We start from the raw sequence: 21,489 nt of genomic DNA, 5'->3' as shown, positions 1-21,489 counted from the left end.
CCCCGTGTGAGAAGGCAATGAGACTGATCAAAGACAGTACATTCACCAAAGGATTTGTTTTTGCCAAGTGTGCAAACGAGAATCAGCATAATGGTTAAATAAATGGTGGTTCTAGGCCTTGGTTAGGCAAGAAACCAGCTGGATGACTTGGTGCCAGCCATTCACTCGGAGCCCTAGGAAGGCAATGACTAACCATTTCTGAAAACCGACGTGAAAAACCTATGTTCAGCAATTGCCAGAAGCCAAGAACAATTCCAAGGTGCGCGCACACACACACACACACACACTGTGGAAATATGTGCATATTATACCGGTATGCACATACAACACAAATCAACCCATGAGTGCATGGTAGTTATACCTTCTCAAAGTTTAGTTTAGTTTACTTTATTGTCATTGCACGTGGTACAACAAAATTAAATGCCATCTTCAGTGTACATTATAACTATAAAAATAAAAACATAAACATACATCCTTTACATTCTATATACCGTAGTTGAAATTTAAAGCCCATATTGTACTATACTGTAGAATTCAATATGGTACAGTTGGGGGGGAGGGTTGAGTTTAAATTGGATTGTTTGTAATAACCCTTCAGACAAATAAAAAACGTAGCTATCTGGCAAATATCGTGAATTAAGGCAACCTTGAGAATTCATCCAAGTATCCGATAACAGCTGCTGCACTCACATTTAACCCAGTGGTGAAATTCAATTTTTTTAATTGCCGGTTCTGTGGGCGTGGCTCGGTGGGCATGGTATGGCTTGGTGGGCTTGGCAGGGGAAGGATACTACTGCAAAATCTCCATTCTCACCCCACTCCAGGAGGATACTGCAAAATCCCCATTCCCACCCCACTCCAGGGGAAGGATACTGCAAAAATCTCCATTCCCACCCCACTCTGGGACCGGCCAGAGGTGGTATTTGCCGGTTCTCCGAACTACTTAAAATTTCCGCTACCGGTTCTCCAGAACCTGCTGGATTTCACCCCTGATTTAATCTAACTACTAGTGTACATAATTCGTTTCCAGGCGTCACACTTCCAGGCGTCATGTTAGGGCACAACGTACAAACCCAAGTATTAAAACCATCCTGAGGGCCACACACAGGATGGACTTTGTAATACTTGAAACGCGGTTTTTGTACTGCTGTCAAAATGCAGCTACCACTACTTCAAGGACGTTGCGTGAACTCAGTCCTTAAGACAGACAGACAGGCCATATAGGACTAACGGACCAACATCTCTAAAATTAACCCTGCAGCGTCCGCCTCAATCTCCTGAAAGGACGGACGGGGGAGGTTTGCACTTTGCAGGTGCCCGTCGCTCTGCTCTGCTCTGCTCAGCGGACACCTCAGAGCCAGGCTCGTCGCCCCTCAAAACAGGGGCTGGCGGTTTTAAAAAGGCAAAGCGCGCGCACATGGCTGCTTTATGACGTACACGTTTCTCGCGTCAGTTATCATGTAATAATGGAACAGTTGCACATTTATTTAAAAAAAAAAATGGCCGGAGGAAACAAAAAAAAAACAAAACACCACCGCCACAGATTGCAGGAGAAAGAGCGCGGGCCCACACAAGAGGCAAGCGCGCGCGCACCCCCCCATTCCCCCCCCCACTCCAGGTTGAATTCCGCGAGTATAAAATGGCCTCCCTCCCCGACGGCTTCTCTGTTCCCGCTCTTGGAAGGAGCGTCGTTGTGACGTCGCCCCCGAACGCCGCGCTCGCGCTTAAGACAGAATACGCTCCATCCTCTCTGCGGCTTGTCTCTCCCCACTCCTTTCCCCCCCTCCTCCACTCACCCTCGCTTGCCCGCCTGGGCGCGATGCATGCTGGGATCGCAAACCCTCCCGCCAGGTCTTCCAACTTCCCGGCGTGCCCCGCGCCCAGCTGAATGGGGGCAGTCACAAGATGGCGGCGAACGCAAACTCTGCCGGTGGCGGCGGCGGTAGCCTCCCACTCTTTGACTGCCCGACCTGGTGAGGGTGGGGGCGTGTGCCGTTGGCCGACTTGGCCGTTGCAAAGGGGATTTGCGTTTTCCTTGGGAGGCGGAGCAGCATCCTAAAAGAGGGGAAGCGGGTCCGGGGACTGGCGGGGGGGTAGCAGCAGCCCCTGGAAGGGAGGACCGATTGAAGGGAATCCCCTCAAGATTGGTCCTTTTGAGCGTTGCAGTGTCGCGCTTCGTATGTGAAATAATTGGGATGGTGGGGGGGAGGGAAAGTGTTTTTAGCTTAGGCAGAACTCATGTTTTCGACCTCAAAGGATGCCTCTGGTCCTGAGGAGAGGGCTTGCTACTTATTGATGTGCCTCAGAATAGGGATGGCGAAGAAGTTCAATATAGGACGCGATATGATGGATAAAGGGCAGGCTGTGTGGCTACTGAACGGTCTTTGGGAAATGAGAGAGAGTAGACTGCTGAGTATGGACAAATGACATAAGTTTTACTTTAAAATCTCTGAGCCTGGGAGAAATCAAAATATGCTTTCATCCTAGGTATGTTATTGAAGTCCTACATATAAACCTACAAAATGAGATTGTGGTGGGAAAGTTGATTTCGGCAGCAGGGACATTCATTTGGGATATCTGGATATAAATCTTGCCTCAGTTGTAAGAATCTGAATAATGGACAGAGTGGTAACTGAAGTGTACAGTATACAAATATGTATTCCTTAGATCAAAGTAGTTGCCAAGTAGAAAGTTTATTTGAGTTTCAACCTGGCTATCAACTGTGTCACTTATGTGATTTAAATAATTATTATGAAATTGTGGGATTTGGAGGCTTATTCTTTTCAAATAGCTTAGCTTGGGAATATGTTGGGAAAGATCTATTGTAGACCTCTCTGTGTATTTGCTAGACTTCACAGAAAAAATGTGAAAGAGAGAGATTAAAGCTGCAATTGAAGAGCTGTCAAAATGTGCCTTAAAAATGCAAATATGCTCAAGGATTTTGTAATACAAGATCCACCCAGGTTTTTTTAGAGAGCGAGATTGGCATTTCAAAGATAAAAAGTTGTCTATATTGTACCAAAACAATCATTTGTATCATATCCATTGTTTTGACCTAAACTAATGACAGGACACTACAGGGACTCTGACGCCAGCCTTGGAGATTGTGTCTTTTTATGTAGTGGTAACTATGTGCATCCAAAAATAACTGCAATAAGCATTTGAAATATTGAGTGCTCAAAAAGCTTAACATATATTAACAGTTTTAGCTGCTACACAACTGTTTATGTAGCAGATTTGGGAGAGCATAAAAGTTAAAATACTTTGTAGCAGAGGCAAGATCTGAACAGGAGATGTTAGGTAGTTATGTAGTCATGTTATGTAGTTTTGTCTCTCAGCCACATGCCATCCACTCTAAATCAGGCATATAAACCTATACTTCACAGAAATATGTAAGACTCTATTTGTAGACACATTTGTTTCCTTATATGCTGAATTCAATAAATAAATAACTTCTCCAAGTAGATACTGTCGCCAAAGAGCACAGTAATAATTCTGATTCATGCGGTTTCTCACTAGTTTTATAGATGCTTCCAGGAAATCCATACATAGGACATGCCACTTTTGTTTCCAAACAATTGGAATCATATTCCTAATGAACTGGGGATTTCATGATCTGTAGGCCCAAATTAATGAATTTTCAGTCCCCTTTTCAGGCAACCATCTTAAGGCAATTGATTCATAATTTGTTATATATCTAAACTCTACTCATGAATGCTCAATTAAACTAAACATTAGGGTCAGCATTGAGCATAATTGACTTTCTGCACCCAAGTTCAGGTTCTCCCTATCAGAGCAATTGGTGGTCATTTTACATCTGTTGATAACTTCAGATATTCCAAAGACTACTTTTAAGCATTCTTAAACAAAATATTTTTTGTGTGTTTGTTTCCTAGGGCAGGAAAGCCTCCACCAGGGTTGCACTTGGATGTAGTCAAAGGAGACAAACTTATTGAGGTATGAAAATAGATTCAGAAAATTTAAATACAAGCCAGGTGACATACAGTACTGGATAGCTGTAGAGCTTATCACAGGCAAGAAGAAAGACTGAATATCTAAAACCTTTTTTTAGTTTTAGATTGTCTTGGCTATTTCTAGCAAGCCATCTGAATTTTTTTCTGTTGGACTTGTATGTGGCTATTTGCATCCAAATATTCAAAGATAATGGTGCTTTTACACTATTAAGTATGAATGTGCACCCATATCTTTTATTGTTTTTAATAATTTGGATTACTATTTGGATCCAGAATGATTATTTTTGTGCAGAAGTCTGTTTTTGCAAGATTTCAGATTTTCAGCATTCATGTCTTTGGTTAGAAGGTGTTTGAGTACTTCATTCTTATATTGTTTGTTCTCAATTGCAATACTGTCTCTCTTCCAAACCAAAGAACCTTGGTTGCTGCTACTTTAAGAATCTATATTTGGATGTAATTGAAAGCTACAATTAATTGAATCATTCCTGGTTTAATTGCAGTGTGACAAGAAAGAAGGGAGCAGTATAAGGACTAAGCAAGTGACTCATGCACTTTCTGATAACTCTCTGATTTGTCCAAATATCCCAAAAATGGGATGGAACACTTCTTAAGAAGAATGTATTATCAAAGTATAACTGCAAATTATGGTGCTATTTCGCTTCTACAGACTTCTTAAGCACTTGATACTAACCAAGCCATCTGTGCCTTAGTTCTCATTTAGAGTTCAAAGGTGAAACTAGTGATTGGCTGGGTCTAAAAAGTGCAACATCAAAGTTAAGCCATGAAGTGATTAAGCTCCATGTGTGGAGAATCACACCGGGTTATAACTCAGAGGCACAAATGAGTTTTCATTGGTTGATGCCTTCAAGAATGGCAAAATAATTATTAGCTTTTCTGCTTTCCCATTTCTTTTTATATAACTTAAGTAACTCTGGAACATCAGTTTGCCGACTTCTTATACTTATTTGTAAAGTTGCTGAATTGATAGTTAATTTATTTTTTATGCAGGTACCATTGTCATTTAGATCAGTGGTCCCCAACTGTTGCGGCTTGGCAGGGGAGGGGAACAGGGCTGCACAAATGGCAGGCTAGGCCACACATGCACGCTGCTTGACTCGTGTGAGCGGCCGATTGGTGCGCACGCGCATGCACACACAACTCGACACTACTGGCCCACCATTTGCGCAAGTTGAGCTGCATGCATGCCTGTGTGCTGGCCCGCGGCCCAATTGCGAATAGGCCACTGTAATGGACCATGGCCCAGGGTTTGGGGACCCCTAATTTAGAAATTGTCCCATACTGAAAAGCAGTGTCACATGGTATTAATAAATTTGTATGTTGATTAATTACCCTATCTACTTGCAGATAAACCAAGAATTTTAAGTTCAAAATATATCCACAAAAGTGGGTTTGACATTGATGGACTGTCTTATCTGCAAATATGAGTAGACTTTGCTTAATGGCTGCCCTGTTTAGTAACTGTTCAACGTTACAGCAGTGTTCAAAAAATAACTTTACGACCAGTCCTTCCATTTATGACTGTTTAGCACATCCCCACAGTCATGTGATCGATACATGCTTTACAACTGGAGAAGCCAGCAGATGTTGCAAATTGCTCCTCTCTATATATTTACAAAGCAAGCTGACTTCCACCATGTCCATACCCAACATAGTATTCTTTTGTTCTTGAGATATATCAGTTTTGAGGATCCCATCCTATTACCTTTCTCAGATTTTCCTTTACTCTTGATCCATTCAACCTTCCCTCATAGTTTATTTTACAGTTTGATTCCATTATTTTATATGAACAAACCACCTTAGTGTATTTAACAGAATAACAGAGTTGGAAGGGACCTTGGAGGTCTTCTAGTCCAACCCCCTGCTTAGGCAGGAAACTCTACACCACTTCAGAAAAATGGTTATCCAATCTCTTCTTAAAAACTTCCAGTGTTGGAGCATTCACAACTTTTGGAGGCAAGTCATTCCACTGATTAATTGTTCTAACTGTCAGGAAATTTCTCCTTCATTCTAGGTTGCTTCTTTTCTTGATTAAGCAATGAGGTCATATGATGTCACGTTTTATAACCACCTTGCTTAGCAATGAAAATTCTAGCCCCAATTGCCATTGTAATCTGAGGACTATGTGCAATTATTTTCAAGAACCTGTATATATTTGCGGATAACCCAACCCTTAAATTTTTAACTAAAATACAATGAAAAATGGCCACCTGTGGTTAAGCCAATGTGAAAATTAAAACATGAAACATGACACATTTTTCAATTGCTAGTCTTTTGATTGCCTTTTTTCTTTATTCTCATGGCATAATGAGGATCTCCCCCTTTTTATACCCAGGCCCATGATTTTAAGAAAGTATAGGCCTCCCCAAAAATATCCACCCATTTGTCTTTGCATACCTTGTCACAGAAACTGATCATCGATGAGAAGAAATACTATCTCTTTGGGAGAAACCCCGACCTGTGCGACTTCACCATAGATCACCAGTCATGCTCTCGGGTCCATGCTGCTTTGGTCTACCATAAACATCTGAAGAGAGTTTTTCTTATAGACCTGAACAGCAGTAAGTTGACAAACAATGTCTAGGACATCCTGATGGGGTGTGGAAGTGTTTTTAAAGTAACTAGATAGTATGGGGCACTGGTTAAGAGGGAAGCACACACTAAAATTAAGGAAAGAGACTGTGCTTTAAGTAATATTTTAGTAACATGATTAGTATTTGTTGCTTTTCCTCTCCTCCTTATTCTAAAATGCATAGCACATGGCACGTTTTTGGGCCATATTCGTTTGGAGCCTCATAAGCCGCAACAGATTCCCATTGATTCCACGGTTTCCTTTGGCGCCTCCACGCGGGCCTACACCTTGAGAGAAAAGCCTCAGACATTGCCCTCGTCAGTGAAAGGAGATGAGAAGATGACCAGTGAAGATGACGAACTCAAGGGCTTGCTTGGCCTGCCAGAGGAAGAGACAGAGTTAGATGTGAGCACAGTTGTTTCACCTGCATTGTGGTACCCATGTTGCATATCTAGTTTATGAAGGGGACTTGAACTGTGGCTTGGCACTAGCACCCGAGTAGAGCTGTGCTATCCTTAAAAGTGGGGAGGGAGGGTTCTATGTGACAAATTTGCTGTGGTGGCCCCAGACAAGAGAAAAGTAGTAGTGACCAAATTCTTCCAACCAGATTCTTATTGTTTGTTTTAGCTGGGGATATCTTCTTTAGTGGGCTAAACCAAGAGCTGCTCAAGTTTGCTTTTATCCCCTATCGAAGTTTCCTCTTGATTAGGGTCTAAATGCTGTGTAGTCCCTATCAAAAAGTGGGGCTGACGTCTTCAAAATTACATTTTGGTGGCAGGTTTTAAGAGACAGAATGGACGCCTGAAGCTTTGCCATATCATAAACCCCAATATTCTTCCAAAAAATTTGGCCAGGATTTTTCCCCCCAGAGGTTTACAATGCCTCTTTTTCCCTCTTACTAAACCCCACAGAAGGATAAAGTTCTGTCTGTTCCAGAAATATCAAGATTACTGACACAACAGAGTAGGAAATTAAAGCACAGTTTTCATCGCCCCAAATCGTTAATCCTTTAATCTGTGCTACAATGAAAATCTCTTTCTCTTTGACATCTTAGAACCTGACAGAGTTCAATACGGCCCATAACAAGAGGATTTCCACATTGACAATAGAAGAAGGGAATTTGGATATCCAGAGACCAAAAAGAAAACGAAAGAACTCAAGAGTAACATTCAGCGATGACGATGAAATCATTAATCCAGGTGAGTAATGTGGGCCAGGAATAAGCAACCCAGTCCCCTTCTGATGGTTGGAATTACAACTCATCCCTTCTGATTACCATGGTCAAGAGTTGCAGTTATAGTGCAAAACGTCTGAAGGGTACCCCATCACTGTTCCCGGTGGAGCCATAGATTGTTCCTAAAGAACGCTGCCTGCCTTGTTACTTGCATGCAAACAAGTATCAATATATAGATACTTTCCTAAAGAAGATAATTAACTTACTTTTGGAAAGACTTGGATTAAATTCTTTCAGTGCTAAATATATTTCTGAGATTCCATTTATGATTAACTGCTGTATTTCAAACTCTTACTGCTACAGAGGACGTGGACCCTTCCGTTGGGCGTTTCAGAAACATGGTACAGACTGCAGTAGTTCCAGTGAAGGTATGTAACTAAATTGAAAAATATAGCTGATATGGCTATTTAGTTTATCTAAATAATATGGGCATAGTCTAAACACTCTGATTCTTATTACTGCTAAATCAGAACAAATATGCTGTCAGTATCAGAACTTGCATTCGGATCCTAATTACATTTTTCCCAGTGGACTATGTTGCCAATTAGATTATATTTAATTTTTGCCAAGGACAGAAATATGTAAAGAAATAAGATTAGGTTTTGATAGAACAAAAGAAGAATTGAATTCATCAACAATCATCTTTTGTTCCACAAAGTGAAAAATAACAAATATAATACAAAAGTCATCCAGATGAAAAGCTTCTGAATTCCATTTTATATAACAACCATTTCCCCTGGTTACTAGACTGCAGAAACACAGATGATTGCCCTCATTCTCCCTTCCTTTTCTGCATAGCCAGGAAGAAGTTTTAATCAAGATTCATTTCCATAGTTCATAGCTTGCTTTGACATGAAAATTAAGAAGTATTTCTTCGGTAATGGTCAGAAATTCAACTCTACCCATGCAGCACTGAACACAGGGTTAGCTAACTTTAAAAAAAGAAATAGATTCACGCAGAATCAAATTGTCAGCTGTGAATTAAAATAGTTCCGTGTGAGGTTTTAGCTGCTAGGATACAACTGTGACAGAATAAGCTTACTGACTTGATAAAAATGGAAAGTGCAGGGAACTGAAATTCATGACTTAATTCTGTTTTTAACCCTGCTAACAATGAGACGTTGGTATTTTGAAGTGGAAAAATTGTCAGGCCCCAAACCAAGAATAACATGTGTTCATTCTTCCTTATTGCTCACATCTATAGAAAAATATCTTGCCAGACTGAAGACTCTCCTATTTGCATCTACAGCAGGGGTGTCCAACCCCAGCAATATTTAAGATTTGTTGGGCTTCAAATCCTAGAATTCCTCAGCCAGCCTTGGGAGTCCACAAGTCTTAAAGTTGCCAAGTTTGGACATCCCTGGTCTACAGTATACTCTGTGAACTTTGGTGGGGGGGTTGTGTTCACCCTCTCATACATGATATCTGGGCTGAGTAGCCTCTTACTCCATTGGCATGCACCCCACTCCCTTCTGGAGATCCACCTCCTCACAAAAGCTGAGATTCTGCTAAATGTCTTTGCATTTGGGGCATATTTTAATTCCGTGTGTTTTGTTTCTCGACAGAAGAAGCGGATGGACAATTCTGGCTCCCTGGCTGTGGATGAGGCTGCAACACGTCGCATGCAGAACTTTCCCTACAGTGGAGGACTGTATGGAGGCCTGCCTCCCACCCACAATGAGGCAGGCGCCCAGACCCACACCATTCACGGCACAGCGCTCATTGGGGGGTTACCAATGCCCTATCCTAATCTTGCCCCAGATGTAGACTTGACTCCGGTTGCCCCCTCCACTGTTGCCATGAACCCAGCTCCCAACCCTGCTGTCTTTAATCCCGAAGTTGTGAATGAGCCCAAGAAAAAGAAGTACGCAAAAGAAGCTTGGCCGGGCAAGAAGCCGACCCCTTCTCTCTTGATCTGAAGAGCCAATCTGAATCTTTTCCGGGAGGCAGGAGCCAGAAGCCAGGCAGGGAAGGGGGAACTGTACAAGTGCAGCCACAACTCTCAGACTTGGGATCATAGCCAGATTTTGGAGGGGCTTGTGACTCCCTTATACAACCAACCTTCAGAAGAGTTCAAAAGGTGTCTAAGAAATGAAATGCAAAAATATATCTCTCACTGCCTGTGGAACCACATTGCCTGGCAGGTTCTTTTTCATTTACCCAGACATTACAGTGGCCCAGTTACGTTGATTCTGGCATTATTCATGCATTTAAGGGGCACTGTCCTTGTGTATATGTCGCAGCTGTAGAAATGGCAGGTGGTTTGCTACTGATAGTGTCCCAGTTCTTTTTTCTTTTCTTTTTGGGTCAGCTGGTCTCAAAGGAAACCCGGGTCCCAGCAGAATTTCTTGACACTTCCATAGTATTTTGACAAACACATCAGTAATTGTTTTAATTCAAGTCAAATACCATGTGTTGCTTTTGTATCTCAGGATTATGAAGTGCTTTTAGTCTAGGTAGAATCCTTTGCGAGGTAAACTACCATCATCATTTTTATGACTGCAAACCAAATGAAATGGTCATGGAATTAATTGTTTTTTGACATTCTTGATTGGAACCACTGAAAAGATTATGACCATTTCAGATGTAGTCAAACTAGATTTAGTTAAAAAGAAATTTATGACCAGTCCTTAACAGAACAAGAATAGCCACATTTAACTATGTTGATGGACCAGGGAGTAAAACATTCAGCAATAATCTTGTATGATTTTAAGGTAGCATGTTAATTAAGATTAATGCTATTTCCCCAAGCAGTTCCTTAATGGAGTAACCCTGAAGTTGAGCCCAAGAATGGTTAGCCAGTTCTCACATCAAACTGCACATTTTAAAATCATTGCTTAAACTCAGCTCCATCATTCTGCAGTTAAGTTTCTTTTTAACTAAACAAAAAAAAAATTAAAGATATTCATTAATTCGAAATATTTGGAGCAAGACTTTGCCATTGATTTCAATGTATGAACTGTGTATCCCCAAATAGCTATTAAATTGGAGGTATATTGTCCCATATGATGTTCTAGACTGCAAGCTAGTGATCATCACTGTTCTTGATTCTGGGTATTTAGGGGCACTTCACAATCCTTTAGCACAACAATGGGCAGGTGTCATATGTTCAAGCACTTGGTCCAGTAGATTTCATCCATGACTTAATTTCTCCAATTAAAATTGGTGATGTTTATTAAAATTGAATGAGCCAAGATAGAAGATGGTTGTCATTTTGGAAACTTTGCAGTTATCCAAAATTGCACCTCCCCACAAAAGTATTATATCAGATAACTTACCGGTAACTATTGGAGCCAAATAGTTCCTTGTATTAGTTGCCTCTGCCCAACCTCAACAACTGTTCCCCCTGTGGTATATTAGATTATATCATTGGAGTCTATAGTAGATGGATACTTTTGAACTGTCTGGTTTTCTGTTTCATTTTATATGGTAGGGCCTCTTAAAAAATGCAATTTTAAAAAGTTATGTTAGGTAACATAATTCTTGGAAGAAATTGCTAATGACTAACTTTCTGTCCTGTACTCCAAATCCCCTCTCATTTCATTTGCAATTTTATCTCTCTGAATTATTAATTTTCCCAAGGCTGTGGAATGATTCCTTAATTTGTGAGGGTACCTGTTCAAGATGCGATGAATTTAAAACACTTGAACTTTTCCTTGCTTGATTTTAAAGTAAGATTTAAGAAAAAGTAGTTGGTTCTTGCAAAATACATCATCTGGGAATTTACTATGTGGTAGCATTGGCCCTGACCTCCCTGGGATAGTATAAACTTGTCTTTTCAGTTCTTTGAAGCCAAGCTTAGCTGAAATTGGGGCAGGGAGGGGAGGGATTAAGTGTGTGGGGCTCTGTACAGACATTTGTACATTTGTGTAATAGGCCTTTTCACACTGTTGAGCTTTTTATCTGTAACCTTTATTATACTGTAAATTAAATGATTGTTTTGCCAAATGGAGAGTTTAACGTGTATTCACAGATTTCACGGTAAAAATTACCCTACCTAATTTCCATTCCATCCTATTTAATATTTTTTTAACCTTGCTCTCTTTTTTAACGAGAATATTCAAAATGTTATACAATGTTTTTAAAATCATAAAATGAATACGAAAGTTTTGTGGGATGACAGTATGTTGTGCTAATGCTTCTAGGAAGCTTTCAAGTGGAATGTAATGGTGATATTCCCATGCTGTCCTTCGTCACTGATATTGAATGCATACAGGTAGATCTCGTTTAACAATCATTCAGTTACTACGTGATGAATAAGTAACTTTACAACCAATCCTTGCGTTTACTGATGTGTAGAACAAAGAAAAGCTGAAGATCATAAGCAGTCAGGGTTTCACTTAGTGACTGCTTCACCTAGCGATTGAGTTACCAGTTGCAATTGTGGTCACTAAATGAGGACTACCTTTATTAATTCTGAGGATTTCTTAAAGCCATTAAGACAAGACTGGTAACTTCGTGGATTGTTCAAGCCTGCCTTTAAATTACATTGACCGCACTCCCTATTCTGGATGGCAGTGAATTCGTTTAATCTATGTTGTGTAAAAATGGTATCTTCTCTCTGCGTTTAGCTTCAGGATTATAAAAGTACAGTACCCACACTTTTAGTAACATGATGAATTTATACTTCTCTCTCCTGTCCACTTATCTTTTTTCTCAAGTAGAGTACTAATTCTGTTGTTCCTTGGGGGAAAAAAGCTGTTACATTCCTTTAATCGTTTGCCAGTTTTTTTCAGGTCTACAATACCATTATAGTTCATGTTTAGAGACATGAATTATATGCAGTATTCAAAGTGTGGTTGTACTGAACATTCATATTAAAGAAATGGGCCATAATATTGATGAATTATTGTGTCAGAATGTAAACGTTACGTGGATCTTCATAGCAGTATTTTTCCAGGAATTCCAGAAAGGATTATTTTGGATTAAATCCCTTTTTGGATTATTCTTTTCCGGCCGTACATCTGCATCTCTTCTCTTGGGATATACACCACTAGAATTCATGAAGGATCCCCATCAGCCAGAATAAACCAAGAGAAAGACATGTATTTTGGTAGTCTGCGTCAAAGTGTTTTGGTGATCTGAAATTGGAACAAATTAATGTATGGAGAAGTACTTGAATGTCAGATGTGAAAGAAGTCAAATCTTGCTTCAAAATGAAAATGATAGTTCATAAAGGGCAAGAAACATTCTACTTTTCCCAAGTGGGATACCAATTTTAGTTGATAAGGCTGCTGGTAAAGGTAATTCAATACCAGAGGAATTTTTGGGGGGGGGGGGGCGGGGGGGGCGCTCCCTTCTAAACCAGACAAGGGCAAACCAGAAGAGAGGTAGAATGCAAAAGTATCAGTAGAGAAATTATTTAAAATCTGAGCCAACCCAAGATACTTCACACAGCTGCAAATGCTCTTGATCCAAACAACTTGAGGTGCATATATCAGTAATTGCCAGTTCTGAAACCAAAAATAGCACATGGGCACATTCCCAACTAAGTTCTTTTATTGTTTTCACACCTGTAGACAGAATCTTGCCAGACTAAGCAGTCTTATCTGCATCTACCATATATTCTGTGCACTATTAGGGAGGGCCTGTCTTCAGCCTCTTTCTCTCACACCTCACATAATAATTTTATTGTCATTGTACGTGTATACACAGTATACCCATACAACGAAATTCACTTTAACACCCAAAGACCAGGTCCAACACATAACACTCCCCAAACACACTCCCACCCACCACAATTCCCCACTCCTAAACCACCCAAGCATCCACACAACAGACCCAAGTAATTCTAACCAAGCTTTTACATTATTCTTTTAACATACTTTGAGACTAATTAAACAAGGATATTTTCAGAACAGCAAGCTTTTATTATATTTTTACATGCATTAAATGTCAACACTGTCATCTTAACTTTCACAAATGTTTACATTCTCAGCCAGAATTTGAGTACGTAAACTACATTAATGTCTCTGTACATGCTTGTTATCTATAATTACTGTACGAATAATCAAGTCAGATTCCAGGATATGTGTTAATTCTGCTCCTGAATTTAAAACTGTTAAACTAAGAATAAATCTTAACCTACCATTTGCAGTGAAATAATCTATCCCCAAATTAAATTACATAATTATGTATGTAAGTAGGATTTCTGAGTTAGGCAAACTCCAATATTGTACAAGGATGCATAATGTGATTTACAAAGTCATGGGGGCTTCAGGCGTACAAAATTGCATAGTATAATATTTAGCTGGAGCAAAGTTAAAACATTTTCACATTCCAAAGTTTTTGTGAAATGCAAAGCATCCTAGATTGAATATCTACTGCGAATAAACTATTGCTATATCAGTAAAAAAATACTTTTTTAAAGGATGATTCCATTTACAGAAATAGGCACAAAAGCTAAGAAACCATGGCCACCCCTTCCCCACAAAACAGCTGGATGGTGGCATCTGTTCTAGACATGTCCTCATGTCCCGTTCAGTCTTATGTGTCACCATCAAGAGTACTTAGAGACTTAAATCAGGCAAAACAGTCTTGGATCTGTTAAAACTTTGGACCCAGATTATTATAAATCAATCAGACCTTAGTCAGCATCTGTAGACTTGAAATGTTCATCATCAATAGTGGAGTATATATGTCCCTCGCTGCTAAGAAACTCAACAGCTTTCCTGAATGGAAGGAAAGGAAAAAATAATTTCTTCAGTAAAATTTGAAATTTAAACTTTATTATAACTAAAGAGCAGCATAGAACAATATACTTTTTATATACAACATAACAAGGAAAAAATCACATGAAGAGGGGAAACATACAAAACCAATCAGACTATAATTAAAATTGCCACAGTTGGTGCTACCAACCAAAATAAAGTCAAAGCTATAACATATAGCATGCAAACTAATCCTGAATTGTGATAAAATGGATAAAATCAAGATAAAAGTAGAATCATTATAAAAAAATTCCTTGTGTGTCTAATCACATTTGACCAATAAAGAATTCTACTCTGTTCTATTCTATTCTATATAAAATTACTAGGCAATACATAAAAAGAAGAAAATATGTTCATTAAGAAGCGAATCTAAATGTTCTTGAGAAAAACAAAAGGCATGCATGTAACAAGAGATTAACTATTCCAAAAAAGGTATTACAAAGAAGTTTAAGAAAAAAGGGGGAAGTCTGAGGGGGAAAAGAGTTATTGGTAACATTTTGGAGGAACGTTTTGATCTTACATATCCCCACACCAAATTTAGTTCCTGTCAGACAATAAGAAAAACATGCAGAAATGCCTTGCGTGACCTGGCATTTTCTTTCGTGTACAGTATTAACAAAACATAGATTACAAAAAGAGAGAGCATATGATGCTGCAAAGTTGTTTGAAAGAACCAAACATAAAATGCAAAAGGGTGAGGAATGTAAAAAATGCTTAATTTGCATTATCCTGGCTATATAGCAATACAATTCTGAAATACTCTCAGTAGGAAAAATAAACCTGATCCTAATTTTGCTTTGGATACTCTACCACAGGTGTAGATTTCAGGTTTGAAAGGAATCAATATGACTTCCTTTTAATATAGGAATACCAACAGCCCATTATGTCAAAAACCTAACTTCCCAGTCTGTTACATACTTGAGCGTTTGTAGATTAATATTGTGCAACTGAGATTTCAGATCATGAAGACTTATCCCTTCGGTTGTCATGCAGCTTTTAATCAAATTCAAAACCTTCAAAAAGCAAGAGTTCAGTTATTCAAAGGCAAATGCAGAAAAGACCTAACATTAAGTTTTTTAACAAAAAATAAAGAGCCCTTTTAGTCATACAACAGCCATGTTATACGTCAATATCCAAGTTTCTGTTTTCAACCTACAGCGGAAAAACATGCAGCGATATAAAAATGAACAGTCACAGCAGTCTTTCTTCAGATGTACAGAGTTTTAGTTTTATAATGAAAGTACATGTGCCAGCAGGCCATTTTTATTTAATACCTTTCACTTCAGGATTTTATTGATGTGTTTTAAAAAGGGTCGGGAAAGTTAGTTGTGCTTAATTGTGACCTAGGTGCCCAGGATTGCAATGAAGTTACATGTGAGAAATACCAGGAATGGAGAGGTTTGTGTGCAAAAGTGAAACTAGTTAGAAGCAGATAACAGTATCCGATCACTCTTGTAAGTGCACATGGAGATATGTTTAGGAAGCTTCACAGAATAAATCTGCTGCTGTGCCCAGAATTGATCTTGTAAATGGAGAAAGCTAACCACCAGATTGCAAGAACACAAACAAGCAGTCAGATGAGAAGACCTAAACTCATTGGTAGCCTCACATTGCAATGAACAAGGGCATACCGTATTTTTCGGGGTACAAGACGGGCCTTAATTTTTGGGGAGGAAAATAAGAAAAAAGTTGATTGGTGGGTAGATCCGCCTCCAGGAATACCCCCAATCAGCTGTTTCCAGAGGTGAGCTTTGGTTGTGAGCTCTGTGCCTTGCTTTTTTTTCTGCAACTGAAAGCCTGAAACAGAACTTCAGAAAAAAAGGCTTTTTTCTGAAGCTTCTTTCAGAGGCTTTTATTCTGAAGGACTATCTGCACTCTGTTCAATCTCCTTTCTTTGGTATTGGTATGTAGATTAAACTCTTCCCATCTGTTGGTTATTGTGTCATTCTCCAGATTTGTTAACATAGTTTAGTTAGAACCTTTACTGATTCTTCTTATGTTGCTTGCCATATTATTTTAGATAAAAGCCTTTCAGAGGCTCTTTTTCTGAAGCTTCGTTTCTGAGGGTATTTTCTGAAGCTTCTTTCAGAGGCTTCTTTCAGCCTCTGAAATCTCTGTGAGGTTGGGCAGGGCTACATTCGGAGTATAAGATTTTCATCCTCTTTTTGGGGGCGGGGGGGGGGAAGGTGCATCTTATACTCCAAAAAATATAATACATTCAATTTCTCAGCTACTAAGATTGTTGACTGAGCAGGGACAGAGATAGCCAGGGTAATGATTGAAGCCTGGGAAACGGGCCCCTTGTCAGTTAATAGGAGTACTCATTTACCACCAGCTTATCAGGTACTTAGGAGCTGAGAGCTTGGCAGCATAAGGAAACAACAGCCAATCGCCAGCCATCAATATACTAATCAACCAATAGGAAGACACCATATAAATACAACTCACAGAATAGCCCAAAGCACATATTCCAGAAGACTTATTCTCTGAAGATGGGCTCCAGCCAGTGGTGGGCTGCTACCAGTTCTCCCCGGTTCGGGCGAACCGGTAGCAGCAGCAGTGGGAGGCTCCACCCACCCGCCCGGATGTCATCAAATACGCTCTGCGCATGCGCAGAAGCTTCTTCACAAGCGAACCAGTAGCAAAGGTAAGTGAAACCCACCACTGGCTCCAGCATGAGTCCAAAAGCTCAGAAGACCGACTCAAATTGGATCTTGCAACATTATCCTGGGACATGTATATTTGCCTTCATTCATGACCTGGTAACTATACATACCTGACTCTGGTGCGGTGTGAGACCATGCATTGTTAAAGTATCATTTCCTCCTACATTTGACATACTGCTCGTCTCAAATACACCAAAGGGCTGAGGCATTTTTGAAGATTGGGCCTAAAAGTCAAGGGAAAAAAAACAATGGCCGGTTAGGGTAAATACGTATATTTCTGCATGTGTAAAATAGAAATTGAGCTCTAGCTACCTGTAACAATGCCATTTGTTAAAGCTCTCTACAATTTTCAATCAGTTTGCTCCCTTCCACAACCTGGAACCATCTCAATATATTAAGATTGCTTCTTCTAGGATAGCCAGCCAGGCATATGTGACTAGGCCAGGAAAGGCTGAATTAGTGTGTGTTTTGCTTGCCCACATACCGTGTTGCTTTTTCTGAGGATCATGTGTGCATTGACAACTTCAAGCAGATGTGTAGTAAATTCATTCATATCTTCCAGGGGCATAATCTTGAATGCAACCAGGCTCTTCTTGTTCTGGAATTTTAAAGGAACACTAAACTTATTCTGGCCAATAACTCTCAAGAGATATATTTTTCAAAATAAATTCCAAATATTCACATTACAGGGAAAAACAAGCTTTACATGTACACATAGCAGCAAATTCAATGTTTTTTTAAAACAGTGCTAAGAATATTTTTTTAATAGTGTACATAATCTTATTAAATATTTATTCCTTTTAGGCTCTTCTAAAAAATTAGATTTGTATTTTAAGTTTCTGTTCTTTAAGGATTCCAAGTAATAAAGTATTGCAAGAATACTTTATTATATAAATCTTTGTCATCTTCAGTAATATTTCTAATGAATTTCACATGCTGTATCTACCTTTAAAATTTCTGTTCTGTTCTCCACAGGAAAAGTAATGTTAGTCTTTCTGACAGCCAATGTTAGCCAAAATTCTAACAATTTTGACTAACTTACCTGGGAGCAAAATGTGGTTTTTGTCCAATAATTTCCTAATTCTCCAATTTACTGGGTTTTTAGTTTTAGGATAAGAGACCTGATTATTGAGTAACATTATAATCTAAGAAAGTAAAAGCATTTTACTTTCCATAATGTAAAACAATAAATTCCTGCCTAATACTTACTTTAGAATGCTAACTGGGTTTTTCAGAGGTGACCAATGTCTTTTCTGTAAGACACTATTTACTTCCAAAAACAGTTTTGTTACTTTTACTCACACTTACTGAAGTTCTTCTCTATTCTCATGCTTAGGAATTTACCATCATGAGTCCAATTCACTACTCTTATAATTATTTTTTAAATATATTATACTTTTCTATAGCTATACTGTGCAAACCACACCTTGGTTTGCATTAACTGAGGCTGGCTGAATACTTTAAACCAAACTGGTTTCCTTCTCAGGCAAATAGCAATATGACAGAGAGAAAAAACTTGTTTAGTAACTAAGTACCGGTAGTAAATAATTTTGCTTAAGATGTAGCTAATTTATTTGACTGGGGAAAAAAGGAAAGTAACATACCTATTGGACTGTAAACACAGTTTTACTTCCTTGAAATCACAGAAAAATGTCTACATGAAACAGATTCTCAATAGTCAAGGAACACACATATGTCCCATGCACAAACTTACTTGCCATCTTCTCATCTGACAGATTAAACAAGAAGACAGCACTTAAATGTCTTTTGTTGGGGGAGCTCAAAATTAATTCAGTGCTTTTGCTAAAACAGAATTATCCAGCACTATGTGGCAGTTCTCATTTTCTAATGTTTCTGTTGCACGGCTCTTACCTGGAAAGATCGCAAATGACCAGCTACTTTCACATAGGTTCCTGGTGGAACGACCACATTTTCACTACCCTCCTCCTTGAATAAAAAGAGACAATGATTTCTTGGCATTTGCCAGCAATGTTTCGCAAAGTAATGCAAATCAATCTAGAATGGCAGGATTCCATTATCTTACTTTATCCCAATGGAGAACCAAAGATAAGGGAGATCAAATTGCAAACTTTGAAACAAATGTATTACATTTAGAATCCATGTTCCTTCTAAATAACTCAAGGCAGCATTTATGGCCCTCCCTTTTATTTTCTTATTAGTCCTAAAATGAGTATGGATTTGAACATGGACCTCATTTCTATAAGCTGCCACATCATACTATCTCTTTTCATGTATATCAAAGCCTGTGTGACACTTACATCCGTGTCGACCCACTGTCTCACATCCATCGGGGCTGCAGTCATGTCATCCACTTTGTAGAGAATATTTGTTGGAGCTTTTTCAGCATGCCTGATTATGCCCACAATAATAACCTGCATGAGGAAATAGATGCAAATTTCAATAAATAGATTGTAAAGTGGCATCTCCTATTAATCCTTGTGTTAACTTAACCCTGCAAATGTATACATCATGAATGAATCATGATTTGGCACAATCAGATGAAACCATGTCATACCAGAGAGGAAATATTTAAATAAAACCTTTGTATAGCAGTGTTGGCAGAACTAAAAACTGGAACAGTGTTCGGAAGCTTCAAATGATATTGAATGTGGCTGCATGGATGGTAAATGGTGCCAGTTGCTCGGCACATGTAATGCCACTATTTTGTGAGGTGTGTCAGCTGCTGTTGTGCTTCAGATGCTATTCAAGATGCCGTTTATCATCTTTAAAGCCTTTCATGTCTTGAAAACATGTTACCTAAGGGACCATCTTTCCCTGATTGGCGGAGCCCAGGAAGTGTGCATTTTCTGCCACAGCACTCATCCTACATAACATTCTTCTTCTGGAGATTAGACCCTGCTGGCCTTTCATAAGGCCCTAAAGACCAGATTGTCTGCCCAGGCCTGGGACCCCAAGTGCATGAAGGGTCCTGACTCCCGGCTCTGCTAGGATTTCTTCTCAGCTGCTACATATTTTAATTTTTATATTCATGATGGGAATTATTTTTTAATTTATTTTTAATACTATGTGCCACCCAGAGTCATTTTTTGGGATGTGCAGTCATACAAACTGAATAAATATAATAAATCAATAATAAAATGTATACCTAGTAAAGGCAACTTTGAAAATTACCTGTGAAAGTTCAACTTCACGGACCCTGAAAACATCGTCCACTTGTTCGGCTGAAAATAGTTGTGATACTGTACAGGGAACGATATTCTGAGCTCTTGACCTCTGCAAAGATGAACATTTTACATTATAATCCTTTTACTGTCACTTTTTCAGAAAATAGACTGGATATAAAGAAGTACATACTGATTTCTTTTCGCTTTGAGTTGCAGACGGCGATGTAAATCCTCCAGGCGACTGTGTATAGCTAATATTGCCATAATTGCTGTCATAACCTCCTGGAAAGATAATAGAAAAAAAAACATTTTTCTTTGCATTTTTCAGCCTCTGATTTTTTTCCAAAGCAGCAAAAGTGCATAGAAATATGTCCTATGTTACTTTTTTTTTTCTTCATTAGATATTAAACTAAAACTAAAACTAAAAATATGAGACTCATGAGTGTCTGCGGGGGGAGAGGGGAAGAAAATAAGGCACCTTGAGTACTTCTGCCAGATTTGACCCAATTACTCATTTACACAATGAAATTAATAATGCCCGGATCCTATATTTTATTTTATGCAGCTTTTTAAAATTTATTTTCCTGTAAGATACATAGGATCACATAGGTGAAATGGGCAGCAATCTACCACGAATAAATAAGTGGCATCGTTTTTAATGTAATCATGGCGACAAACGAAAGAAGAAAAATAGTTTAAGAGTACAACTCCCATAAGGCACAGCCGTGCAGGCTGTGGGTGATGGGAGTTGCTCTCCCCCATTGCCCCCCCCCTCAAAAGGGGAAGGCCTTCGGAACTCCCGCATACAAGAACGCGCCATCCGCCCTCACCGTGACCAGACCACATGCTGCAGAAATAGGAAGACCCACGCGTGGAAAGACTTCGCGCTCAACTCCGGCTTTCGCCCCCCCCCGAACAGCTCGCTTTCGCCCTCGCGCGTTTTTTCCCCACACGGGCGCTCGGGATAGGTCAATCCTCCGGCTTTTCCCACCTCCTCCTTTTCTCCCAACCAATCGATGGATGGGGAAACCGAAAGGGGCGGGCCCTCTGAGGAGCGGGCCTGGAGCCGAAAGCCAGCAGAAAGAGAGAGAGAAAGAGAGAGAGAGAGAGAGAAGCTAGAGTGGCGCATGCAAAAATACTGTAGTTCCGGAACTACAACTCCCAGAATT

General features: G+C 39.5%; 2 protein-coding genes and 1 non-coding gene across 5 annotated transcripts; 2 read left to right on the top strand and 1 right to left on the bottom strand.

The window, feature by feature from the left end:
* Window positions 1-1,882: 1,882 nt before the first annotated feature.
* PPP1R8 (protein phosphatase 1 regulatory subunit 8) lies at window positions 1,883-9,806 on the top strand. Of its 2 annotated transcripts, none has more exons than XM_070949533.1 (7): window positions 1,883-1,973; window positions 3,897-3,957; window positions 6,400-6,553; window positions 6,707-6,969; window positions 7,619-7,763; window positions 8,102-8,166; window positions 9,364-9,806. In XM_070949533.1, exons 1-7 carry the CDS (start codon window positions 1,906-1,908, stop codon window positions 9,715-9,717), a joined length of 1,110 nt encoding a protein of 369 aa, XP_070805634.1. In that variant the 5' UTR covers window positions 1,883-1,905; the 3' UTR covers window positions 9,718-9,806. The 2 variants fall into 2 exon arrangements, with proteins under 2 accessions (XP_070805634.1, XP_070805635.1); XM_070949534.1 differs by having other exon boundaries at window positions 1,905-1,973; window positions 6,749-6,969.
* Window positions 4,649-4,816, top strand: LOC139321520 (small Cajal body-specific RNA 1). Its single transcript, XR_011600796.1, has one exon. It is a non-coding gene; the product is annotated as a small Cajal body-specific RNA 1 (non-coding RNA).
* RPA2 (replication protein A2) lies at window positions 6,812-21,226 on the bottom strand. 2 transcript variants are annotated; one of them, XM_070949537.1, is made up of 10 exons: window positions 21,151-21,226; window positions 20,511-20,602; window positions 20,328-20,429; window positions 19,454-19,567; window positions 19,047-19,121; window positions 17,659-17,772; window positions 17,285-17,398; window positions 15,427-15,521; window positions 14,384-14,469; window positions 6,812-6,942 (listed from the first exon to the last, which is right to left on the bottom strand). In XM_070949537.1, exons 1-9 carry the CDS (start codon window positions 21,164-21,166, stop codon window positions 14,385-14,387), a joined length of 807 nt encoding a protein of 268 aa, XP_070805638.1. In that variant the 5' UTR covers window positions 21,167-21,226; the 3' UTR covers window positions 6,812-6,942; window position 14,384. The 2 variants fall into 2 exon arrangements, with proteins under 2 accessions (XP_070805638.1, XP_070805637.1); XM_070949536.1 differs by lacking the exon at window positions 6,812-6,942 and adding an exon at window positions 12,401-12,879.
* Between the last annotated feature and the right edge of the window lie 263 nt (window positions 21,227-21,489).

The sequence above is a fragment of the Pituophis catenifer genome, unplaced genomic scaffold, assembly GCF_029215685.1.
Source record: "Pituophis catenifer annectens isolate HBS135680 unplaced genomic scaffold, rPitCat1.0.hap2 SCAF_9, whole genome shotgun sequence".
NCBI classification, from domain to species: Eukaryota; Metazoa; Chordata; class Lepidosauria; order Squamata; family Colubridae; genus Pituophis; species Pituophis catenifer.
The sequence above is the reverse complement of the archived record's forward strand: the minus strand, read 5'-3'. Positions and strand labels throughout refer to the sequence as shown.

Coding starts and splice junctions, on each gene's coding strand:
- PPP1R8 (XM_070949533.1), top strand. CDS start 1,906: ATGGCGGCGAACGCAAACTCTGCCGGTGGCGGCGGCGGTAGCCTCCCA. Junction 3,958..6,399: donor AAGGAGACAAACTTATTGAG/GTATGAAAATAG, acceptor ACCTTGTCACAG/AAACTGATCATCGATGAGAA. Junction 8,167..9,363: donor CTGCAGTAGTTCCAGTGAAG/GTATGTAACTAA, acceptor GTTTCTCGACAG/AAGAAGCGGATGGACAATTC.
- RPA2 (XM_070949537.1), bottom strand. Junction 19,122..19,453: donor GACAGTGGGTCGACACGGAT/GTAAGTGTCACA, acceptor TTTTTATTCAAG/GAGGAGGGTAGTGAAAATGT. Junction 17,773..19,046: donor GTCATTTGCGATCTTTCCAG/GTAAGAGCCGTG, acceptor TTAAAATTCCAG/AACAAGAAGAGCCTGGTTGC.